Source organism: Piliocolobus tephrosceles, chromosome 6, assembly GCF_002776525.5.
Source record: "Piliocolobus tephrosceles isolate RC106 chromosome 6, ASM277652v3, whole genome shotgun sequence".
Taxonomy (NCBI): domain Eukaryota; kingdom Metazoa; phylum Chordata; class Mammalia; order Primates; family Cercopithecidae; genus Piliocolobus; species Piliocolobus tephrosceles.
In genome coordinates, this window is record NC_045439.1 from 45934048 (window position 1) to 45946125 (window position 12078).

The window sequence follows — 12078 nt, forward strand, 5'->3', positions numbered from 1 at the left end:
TACTTACTCAGTCCTTCCAGCCTTTCTTTGCCTGGCATTTGCAATCTGACAATCTGAGTTAAATCTCAGTTTCCAGCAAATAATTCTACTAGGCATGTACTCTGCAGTCCATACCACAATTTGATGCTGTAACAACGGACCCATGCATGACAAGGAGTAGGGTAATCATTAGTCCTCTTGAAACTTCTCTGGCCTCTTTCTTGGAAAAGCTGTGGTTTATACCTCTAGGTATACTCTTTAGCAATCCTATATGTGTACTGTAAAGAACCACTGTGTTCCAGAGTCATTCTTCCAATGCCTCTGTAAATCTACTGCTAAGTGTCAGCAACACTCCATTTGCTTTTACCTCCAGAATTTAAAATGTATGCCTATTGCAGATGAATGCAATATGAGTGGCAAGAATGATGCTGAAGCTTATACACACACACACACATACACACACACACACACACACATACACACATACACACACACACATACACACACACATACACACACATACACACATACACACACACATACACACACACACACACAGAGAGAGAGACAGACATCTTCCCTGAAATTTCCTAAGAGGCTGGAGAAAGCCAGCAATCTTTTTACCTAGGAAGCATGTTATTTACAGTTATTAACATATGCGTCACATCAATTTTATGTTGTTTAACTTACAAAAACTGTGTGAGGGTAACACTGATTCTGTTTTAAGACTGAGGCAAAGAGAGATTGTAGGCCTTGCCTCAGCTCATACAGAAGATGGCTAACAGAGGCTGGATTCAGCATTCAAATCCAGGCTGTCAGATGCCAAGTTCAGGGCTCCTTTCACTCTGCCAAAAGTCTCTCCAAATGAGTAGAATCAATCCATATAGCTTATACCCAGCCAACCACTAATGGGGTCCTCGCAAAGGAGGGGTGATGCCACATAAGTACAGAAATACAAATGCCATAATTAAAAAAAGAGAGAGAGAGAGAAATTTCTATTCTAATACCACCCTTGGCTTCAAAGAATGTGGAAGGGAAGTGGCAGGGGTAGGAAAGCAGAGGCTGGGGGATGGGGAGAAGGAAAGAGGGGGAGGAAAGGACGGACGGAGGGAGGGAGATGGCGGCATACAGCACACACAATACACATACACACTTAATCAGCAAACTGCTATCCTCTTACCTTTGAATCCACTTTGTTAATATTGTTTTGGCAAGTACAGGCTGTAACAATTAGATGATGGCAGCGTTTATGGACGACACAGGTGCACACTAGGAAATTAAATCCAGCAATTATACATTGATCAGAAGCTCACAGTCCAGCCAGTTACAGCAGAGTCAACCAGGGTTGCACCATGCCAACAAGACTAGACTCGTCTGGCCCAAATGACAGCAGCTGGTACGCCCATCCTTCCTATTGCCTTTGCCACCATCCTAACACAAACCTTTGCTCAGGCTCAAACCATCCATTATCAAGTCCTGGACTTATTTCTTCCTTCCTGACTTTATTCTATCCTGCACCCACCACCAGAGGACTCTTCTAACACTCTAGTCCTGCCCCCATAATCAAAAACCTTCCATGGTAATTCACTGCTGATCAACAAAGTTCAAATATCCCACCCAGGTTCCAGGCCCCCCAGAGGCTGCGCCAAGCTGCCTGTCACCTTTCTTCTGTGGGGTCTACTTGTTCCAGTAAAAACTACATGGGTTGCTCTTCCTGGAGCACATCTGCACCCTTCCAACAAACTATCGACGCCCTTTCCTCTCCCTGGGATATCTTTTTTGCCTATCAACTAAGTAAATCTTAAGTTTAGGACAAGATGTAACTCAAAAAATGTCTCTTCCATGACAATACTCTACCCCTACCCCCACTTCTAGACTGAAACCACCGGCCCTCCTCTGATCTCCCACAACCCTTAGCCTGCCCCCTCATTTCAAACCTTCCACCCAGCCTTGTAATGCCCTCAGAATTCCCTGCATGACGCCTTGAACAGAGGAGGCATTCAGTAAATGTTTGCTGAATAGCTTAATCAACTGTTGAAATATTTAGAACTTTCTGAATAACGTTTTCTTCATTCTCATCTAGGTAAGTGCTACAGCACAGATAGTCGAGCTTGTCATCAAAGGATAAACACACGCAATGAAGCATAAAAATATACATCATCTTAAGATCTTTCAAGACATGTGGAAGGTTTTAGGATTAACTACATAAAGAGAGGTGACATGTCAGCAAATAGCATTATACCTTAAAACAAATTTAGCTTTCATCAGATTCAGTTCTCAGGAGAACCAAATTGAAAGTGCCCACAGAACTGGTTTTTTTTTATATGAGGGGATCTCAAAACCATCCTTTACACAGTAAGACTTTATTTTTTGAGGTATTTGGTTTTTTCCTGGTTAGCTTGGCCAAGGCTTATCAATTAATCTTTTCAAAGAATCAGCACTTGATTTCATGGATTTTTTTTCTGTTGTTTTCCTATTTTCAACTTCACTGATGTCTGCTCTAATTGTATTATTTCTTTTCTTATGCTCGCTTGAGGCTTAAATTTATCTTCCTTTTTTAAGAGTTTCCTAAGTGGAAATTTTGAATCTTGGTTTTAGATCTTTCTTCTTTCCTACTTTATGCATTTAATGATATACATTCCCATCTGAGCACTGCTTTTGCTGTATCTCACATATTTTTATAAGTTATATTTTCATTTCCACTTGACTCAAAATATTTTTTATGTTCTCTTGAGTCTTCTTCTTTGACCCAGTGTTACTTAGAATGTGACGTTTAACCTTCAAATATTTGGGGGTTTTCCAGCTATCTTACAGTTATTGATTTCTAGTTTAATTCCACTGTGGTCAAAGAAGACACTGTTTATGGTTTCTCCTGTTTTAAATTTGGTAAGGTATGTTTTATGGCCCAGAATGTGGTCTATGTTGGTAAATGTTCCTTGTGAGCCCGAGAAGAATGTGAAAACGGCTGTTCTTGGATGGAGTATTCTATAAATGTCAATTTCACCTAGTTGTGATAATGCTGTTTAGATCACCTATATCCCTATTGATTTTCTGCCTGCTGGATCTATCAGTTACTGAGATGTCGAAGTCTCCAACTATAGAAGTGGATTTGTTCATTTCTCCTTGTGATTTTATCAGTTTGTCTCATGTATTTTGATGCCTGTTGTTAGGTACATACATACATGTTAAAAATTGTTATGTACTACTATACTGGTCTTTAAATAAAACAAAACTTAAATAAAAACATTAAATCTTCTTGGAAAACTGACCCCTTTGTTGTTGCCCCCTCTTTATTCCTGATAATTTTCCTTGTTCTGAAGTCTGCTCTGTCTGAAATACCTATGCCAGTTTGCTTTTGATCAGCGTTAGAATGGCATACCTCTCTCCAACCAGGCATTTGGTTTTATACGCCTCAGGGAGATATCACCAAAGTAGTGTCTTCATGTCTCCTAACTAATAGTCTTTACTGCTCTTTACATAGCAGATGACCCACGAAAATCAGGCCATCAAATATTCAGGCACTATAGGCCAAAGTGAAAAAGAAAATAACAACAGAGATGTATCACAAATCCCATGTTTTAAACTCAAAACCATAATCTTGTTTATTCAGAGCTTCTCAACTTGGTGTGCATAAGATGGGCTACCACGCACTGCAGGGCATATTCCTGTGCTCGCAGGCCCATGCCACAAAGGGATAGTGATTCTGGCTTGGGGACTGTCTTCTCACTTGGGACTGAGATTAACAGCATACAGGTCAATTATTGCTGTCATATTGATTATATATTTGTTTTTTTCCGAACTTTGAAAGTTCAATGGAATTGTTCATACATAGTAAAGTCAACATTAGATCCAAGAGCATGTCTTATTCAGTCCATCCAAGGGAAGTAATGTTTTACCTCACCTCTTCCAGAAGAGAAGGCGAGATTTTCTTATCCACATGTAGGCTACTGCTCTAGGATATGTGGTGCCATTTTATCAATCATCCACATAGTGAAATGGGTCCCATGTATATAAGCTCTGTGATGATACTCATGCCAAAGGTTAGGAGGGACCCAAATGACAGGTAAGCCTGATTGGCCTGGCTAAATCACCTGACCGAGGGCTCTTCATCCATTCCTGCCATTGTATTTCATTCCAATTACGCTAGAAATGTAGTAAATTGGTTTCGTCTTAGATTGCGAAAAATAAATGTAACATGTAGTAACTTACAAGATCCCTGACAGCTTAACTTTGAACATTTCTTACTCTTTTTTTGAAATCATAAAATTTCAAAAAACAACTTGGAAAATAGCTTATGCTCCCTGAAAAAGAGAAAACAGCCACGTGCTACTTTTCACCCCTAACAATTATCAATAGGATTGTAAAAAAACAAAAGTTTATCTTCAAAATTTAAGAGTATGCTCACAAAATCACATTACTGTTTAGTACTCTCATGTTATTGCAGAGACCAAACTTTAAACAATGAAACTTTATTAGGTAGCCTGGCTTTAGAAATAAAAACATCCTCTCTACGTTGTATAAAATATGGCCAAGATCTAACCAAACTAAAGAGCTGTATCTACTAGGGGGTTTCCTTTGACCTACAGAGAGTTATTTATCACAATATTAAGGGAAGAGACCCTGTTTTCTCTTGGTATAATCATTTTTTAAACATAGGAACAAAATGAAACATGGTTTTAAAAACGTTTCCTTACCTTGGCACTGATAACCCTGTTTCCCAAACACTCCCCTGTTGAAGAGAAGAAAACTACCATCAGTCAAATATTTCAGCAATAAGCCTCTTATAGTCCTTAAGGAAAACAAATTTCATCCTCTCCTCCTTTATGAAAACTACAGTTTCAGGGAAGAAGCAAAGACGATGTGCTTTCTGAGCCAATGTTTGTTACTATGAGACACAAAGAAAAAACCATGTGATGGATTAGAATGTGCCGTATGATACAAATGGGTGGGTCACAACCATTCCCATTCCATCTGCCTCCACGGCAATTTCCTAAGTCCTCAGTGGCAATAAATCCTCATCTGTACGTGTGATTAAGCCTTGGCCTGAGGAGTTCCCACCTTATTCTCTCTCACATAAAGATGTTCAGGTGCTTAAGTAAACAGACACAGATACACTGTGGAAATGCACAGATGAGTCTACTGCAGCTGCCTATCCCAGGGGACCTGCCCTTGTCCCTGTGTCCATATCACCCCTGGAGTCCACAGGTGGGCAGAGGTGCCACCACTATATACCCTTCAGGCTCACCACTTCCATCTTTGCCTCTCCTGAATATATTCTATGGGTGATGGTGATGGTAACATTAGGAGTATTATCATTCTCATGAACAAAGACCACCGTAACTAAGCCCATAGGATGTGCCAGGCGCTGAGCCAAGCGGCTGATATATACTATTTCATTTAATCCTCACAAAAAGCCATGGGAGGCAGCACACAAAATAACATGGTTAAGAGCACAGACTCTGAAGCCAGAAGGCCTGATCCTCTGAGCCACAGTTTCCTCATCCATAAAAGGGACTAATGATAACAGTTCCTACTGCACAGGGCTCTAATGAAGATTAAAAGTTGCAATATAAAATGCTCAGAATAGTGCCTGGCCCTTTAAGTACTATATGAAAGTTTATTATACAAGTAAAATAAGATTGTTGTTTCTATTTTGCAGATGAAGAGACATTGACAGGCTACACAACTTGACTAAGTTACACACCTAGTTGGTGATGAGACTGGATGTCAGAGTCCATACTCTTAACCATATATATTAACAATATTTTAAGTGTGTGTGAGAGAGAGTATGAGTGTGAGGGTGTGTGGGTGTGGGGGAGGGAGGCGTTAAAGGTTGGTTGGGTGCAGTTAATGTTTCTTTGGTGGAAAAAAGTCAGTGAAATGATCAAATAAGTTTCCATTACAAATGTCAGTTCAGGTCAGGGGCCATCACCACTAATGCCTATAGGGGCCTAGCAGGTCATGTAAAAGAAACAGAAAGGTGTGACATGAAATACACTGCAACATGCAAGCAGCCTTAGGTCACAAGTGAGAGAACCACAGAGAGGTGGGGCTGTGGCTAAGTCGAGTACAGCCTGATGCAAAGAGGAAACGTGAGCTCAAAAACACCAGGGCTGCTAATTCCGCCCCCCCCCCAAAAAAAGTAATAGAATTTTTTCCCTAAACACAATAAATGTTATGACACATTTGTTAGCTTCATATCTATAGCCAGTTTAGGGTCTCAAAACTTGTTTCTTGATTAAAAATGTCAGAAATATTAACTAGCCCTAGGTCCTGACTGTTGAAGATATAAAATCCAAAGTAATCACAGAATACAAAATACAAAGTAATTGATCAACATTCAGAAACTGCTCTGACCCAAGGGCTTCTGCCTTCATTAAACAAAATAATTACAGTTGACAATAAAAACATAGATCTCCTTTAATGCTACCAAACTATTTTCTCCTTCTGAGATGGGTGTGTGAGGGCATCTTGCTTTCTTCCCTTTCCAAATAAATATGCTTAATTTATCATTAAAGATAACTACTGCTTAAATTTATTTTACATTTGCCACTGAGACTGAGACTTAAGCTTCAGTTGCATGTCTAGTAAGATATTGCCCCAAATCTCTAGAATTTCTCCATGTTGAATTATCTTAGTTCCTAATTGCCAGGGATTAGATTCTAGTATATGATCACTGAAGGCTATTATCTTCTGCTACATACCAAGAGGCTGAAGACTACTTTGTGTTTAGTTTTCTTGCAACCATTAATTTCCATAAGTAATTATGTGATTCATGCCTTCTTAAAGCAATACTGTTGATTATTCTTTGGTCCTTAGGGGCTGATTATCCAATTTACTGATTGTCTATTTATTGACTTATTAGCTTTTTTTCTCTGATTTATGCTTTTTGACCAGTTTAGGATTCATTTGCATCTTTACCAAGATGATTTTAAACAGAAATAATATCTAAAACTTGGATCTGTAAATTATTTAGATGTTTTTGCAATGGAGATTTAAATTACTGGATCAACATATCAGAGTAAGAGGCAAAAATCAGATCCCAAAAGAATTCTTAAATAATCATGCATTCTGCTAAAATCATACATAACCAGAGGAAGCCTATTTGAGAGAAGCTCTGAGGAGGACGGAAGTCAGAGAACTCCTTACCAGATAAACTCCCTGCAGTGAGAGCAGTAGGTGGGCTGCCTCAGATAGGTGGCCATGAACTTGTGTCCATTGATCTGGTGGACTCGCCTTCGCATAGCCCTTTGGCGCTTCCTGGTAAAATGTTTGAAGATCCGGTCTCTCTGAAGAGTAGCTATATATTAAAAGGAAGGAAAAAAAGAATAAGACGTAAGGAACCTAACACACCTAATAGATGAGAAAGTTTGATAGTTCAAGTACTCCCCAAATTATTTTTTCTTTCTTTAAGATCTAAAACATCCCCCCAAAATCCTTATGGTTTCCTAATAGGACTCTTGTTTTTTTTAAAGATAGGATCTCATATTGTCACCCAAGTTGAAGTGCAGTGGCTCAGTCATGGCTTACTGCAGCCTCGAACTCTCAGGCCCAAGTGATGCTCCTACCTCAGCATCTCAAGGTGCTGGGACTATAGGCATGCACCACCATACCCAGCTAACTAAAAAAAAATTTTTTTTTATCGAGATGGAGGTCTCATTATGATGCCAGAGCTGATCTCCAACTCCCAGGTTCAGGTGATCCTTCTGTCTTGGCCTCCCAAAGTTCTGGGATTATAAGTCTGTGTCACCGCACCCAGTCATGTGGCTTTTTAAGGTTAGACCTATGCAAACCCCTGAGATGCCCACTGCCTGGTTATAACTGGCCAACATGGGCCAATCTCTTGCAGCACAGACCAAGGGTTTCCCAGGGTTCTGACAGGGCAGTATGTGACATCAGCATGGTCTCCTAGCTCCAGTCTGGCTGTCTGTGACCTCACATCTATCTATGGGCTGTAAGCATTTCTCATTATTCTTCTTTCATTCTGGTATCCTCACACACTGAATGGAGGAATCGCCCACAGCACAGACTATGAGAGCTCTGTCCAAAAGCCATTGGTACAGGACCACCTCTGCTAACCTGGAATAGGTAGAAATTAACCTGGAATAGGTGCAAAATTCCTTTTCTAACCTCATGCTTTTAAAACAGTGGTTTCTAATCTGAGGACTCTGAAACTGCATCATTATGTCTTCCAAAAAATTATACTAGAATTTTTCTAGTGTATACAGAGACTTGTGATTAATAAAATATAGCTTATTTCCTCAATAATGCTTTAATCATTGAAACAAAGGAAATTTAAGAAATCATGAAAGAATAATTTGCTAAAAAAAATTTTAAACCCTGGAAGAGACAGAGGATTTCAAAGATAATCTCAGATACCTGTTAAAAAGGAAATTATGGAACAATAAGAAAACACAGAAAAATATTATACTCCTAGGATAAGATAAGGATAATAAAACTTGGCCGGGTACAGTGGCTCATGTCTTTATTAATACCAACACCTTGGGAGGCTGAGGCAGGAGGACTGCTTCAGTCCAGGAGTTCAAGTCCACCCTGGACAATATAGTGGCCTGTCTCTTAAAAAAAATTTAAAAAGGGATAATAAACTCTAAAGCCATCAAAAGTTCACAGATTTGCAATTTAAGAAATTTAAACTTCTATCTGGCAAAAAAATACAAAGCAGAAAGTTGAAAGAAATAAACTGAGGAGAGGACTTGTAACACATGACAAAGGGTTACTATTTATAATACACAGACATCAATTAAAAAAAAGACGAACAATCCAGTAAAAATGGGGCAGAGGATGTGAAGAGGCAATTCCTAAAACTATAAGTGCAAACAGCCAATAACCATGCCAAGATGTCCAATTCTACCCAAGACGGACACATAAGACCCAGAAACTAAATCACATTTTTACCTCTTAGGTTGGCAAATACTTAAAAGGATTGCTAAAGCGTCCTTTTTAACAAGGATGAAGTGAAACAGGCACCCCCATCCTGTTGGTAGGAGTATAAACCGGGCTCCAGTCCTGGCCCTACCACACCGGCTCTCTTTTTCTTGCTAAGCCTCAGGGTTCCCATCTAGAAACCAGGTGGCCCCTTCCTCCTAGGGTTTTCCCAAGGACTGAATCAGGTAACACATTCAAAGAGCTTAGCACAAAGCTAGGCACATCGCAGCATTCAAAAAAAAAATGCAGTTATTTAGGGCAAGCACAGTGGGTTACATCTTTAATCCTAGAAATTTGGGAGGCCGAGGTGGGAGGTCACTTGAGTGTAGGAGCTGGAGACCGGTCTGGGCAACATAGTGAAACTCTTTTTCTACCAAAAAAAAAAAAAAAAAAGCCAGGTGTGCGCTTGTGGTCTCAGCTACTAGGGAGGATCACTTGAGCCCAGGAGGTTGAGGCTACAGTGAGCCATGATTACACCTCTGCACTTCAGCTGGGCAATAGAGCAAGACCTTCTCTCCAAAAAAAAAAAAGAGAGAAAAATGTAGTTATTTCAATAATAATTTTTGTGGAGACCAATGTGACAATACCTGTCAAAGAAATTAGAGTCTACACAATAGATCTCAAAGAGTGAAATGCAGAAAGAGTCAAAATGAATTTGGCTAAGACACCAACATCTTCAGAGATTCCAGCACAGTTAAAATTATATCTGCCTCAGTTTTTGTTTGGAGGTAGGTGTAATCTTTGGCAAACGGCCTAGTTACTTTCCTTCTTAGGTTTCCTATAGGTCTCAAGAAGATAAAGATGCCCCTGTCATCCACCCTGTGGCAATAGTGTCATAACCAATAATCCTGACAGGTTCTAAGGACTGCATGAGAACAGACGTTACTACACTACACTGCCCTCTTCCATGCACGACACTTCTAGAAGTCATTTAGAACCCACAAAGTGAATAGATTTTAACATTCCTTTGTTGTAGATGACAAAATTAGGCTAATGGTATCACTCTCTATCTAGCCTCTGTTTTCACCAGCCTGAGACCCAGCTCAATACTGGCCAAAGCAAAACTTGTATCGAATTATTAATAGTAAACACTTATCATACATAGATGCAAATTAAGTTCTCCCTGAGGATCTAATTACCAAGAATCAACTTTTTTAATCCCTTAATACTACAAAGATTCGTTAAAATGCCAGTTCACTTATATGTTTAATATTTCATGAATTGAATCCTACTCTTTTTCTTAACAGCTATTGCCACTGCAATTTTCCAGTTGATTCCCTATAACCAGAGGAGGATTTAGGAAAAGACTGCATGTCAATCATTTCTTGCTGCCTTCACTCCTGACTTTTCACCTTCCTAAACTGCCCTTCCCTCTTTTCTTCCAGCCATTAAGAGTTAAATTAGACTTAACCTAACTGCCTCAGAGCCTGAGCAACCTCCCCCAAATCCTAAAGCCGGGTGACATGCTAACCCACTGTTCCCACAGCAGCCTGGGAGTGCACCTCAATCTCTTCTCTCACAACCTGGGGCCGTGTCTCTTTCACTCCTGCCCCAGGCACGTCCCATGCACTTTTATACAGGGACATGGACAAACTTCACTCTGCCCTTTTACATTACTTTGCACGTGTGCCTCTTTCTTTAGAAAACAAACATACACACTCACGCACCTACACACACACCTGGGAGTTTGCAAGACATTTGGTCACATAAAGAAAACTGCGGCCCCCATGGCTTCCAATGACTTTCACTGTCACCATGTTTTAGACTGCTGCCATGAACAAGAGGAAACAGCTCTCCTCTTGCACTCTTTTTGCCTACAGACTCCAACCCCACTTCACCATCGGAATGCAGAGGGAACTTCCTCATTGTTTGCACTGCCTCCTGTTTACTTAGGACTGAGTTAAAAGGACTCAAAACACGCTACTGAATACTATGGTGCTTAAATCAACCAGGGCTTTGAGAAATCTCTCAGATCATATTTTAGTTAGACACGTCAGGCAACCCTAACATGCTCTGCAGCCAAAACTTGCATCACAACTTCTGTTTGGCTCTTTAGGTGCTCAATGGCGCTAAATAAATAGGAAGCTGGCTCTGTGCCCCAGCACAAAAATTCACATTCCAGTCTCCAGAGGGGTGCTGGCCTGGAGCCCTGATCTGCCTCACCAGGAGTGGGTTTTGAAAAGCCACCCATCCACAGGGTGCAGAGGAATTATGTCAAATATAATGAAGATTAACTATTCTAAATTGAAACTCCATCTCTTCTGAACTAAAATTATATTTCATAAAACTGGACTGTCATCCCATGCTTGTTTTGAGAACTTTAGAAAGCGCAAGTGACTAGGAGTCTCCAAACAACCCCAGGGTAAGTTTTCATTTGCAAAAAGTTGCACTGGACTGAAACTTGTGTTGGTCATGTGAGGCTTCTGTGGAGGAGGAGTTTGTCTCTGAGAATTCCTATTCTCTTGCTGGGATTCTGTAAACTGTTTCAACTTTATCTCAAAAACAGTAAATACATCACTCTCTTTGGCCTTTTGTTCTATCTGCCTGAATTTATAGTTTTATATTCCAGGAGCAGAAATATATATTTGAAAGTACTTCTAAAACATGCCAACATGGGGCAAACGCGTGGATCACAGCTCCTCATTTTTAAAATGATTGTAAGCAAATTAAATCAGAGAAAATTTCTGGCGTGGCACTTTTTAGTTTCCAGAATTACTGGCATAAAATGCACAGAGAATATAACTTCAATTCAGTGTAAAATATGATTTAACTCAAGTTTAGTTTGCCTAATAGCAAAAGCACTGTCCTGCAGCTTATCTTTAAGGGGGCTACACTGAGAAGACAGAACAGCCTTCTATATGACGACAGACAAGAGAGTTTGGTGGTTGAGGCTGTGGAATCTGGAGCCTCCGGTGTAAAGACTGCTTCTCCTCTTATAAGCTCAGTGGCCCTGGGCAAGTTGTTTAACATCCTCTGCTTCAGTTTCCTCATCTATAGAACATAAACAGTATGTTCCTCATAGGGCCACTGGAGGACTTGATAAGTTAGTAAGTACAGCATAATTAGAGAAGTACCTGACAGGTAGTAACTTACCCAGTATAACTGTGAAAACCCTTACTTCACACTACCCCAGAGTTTTAGGAATAGAAAGGA

At 40.0% G+C, this 12078-nt stretch overlaps 1 protein-coding gene across 4 annotated transcripts in view; it reads right to left on the reverse strand.

The window, feature by feature from the left end:
* The window catches only part of PRKCH (protein kinase C eta), a 233087-nt gene that overhangs the window by 101711 nt on the left and 119298 nt on the right, over positions 1–12078 (reverse strand). For all 4 annotated transcript variants that reach the window (XM_023231862.2, XM_023231883.1, XM_023231872.1 and 1 more), the window contains exons 3-5: positions 7129–7279; positions 4674–4708; positions 1160–1248 (exon numbers count right to left, since the gene is read on the reverse strand). In XM_023231862.2, coding sequence (XP_023087630.1) covers positions 1160–1248; positions 4674–4708; positions 7129–7279 — 275 coding nt within the window. The remainder of the gene's footprint in view (positions 1–1159; positions 1249–4673; positions 4709–7128; positions 7280–12078) is intronic.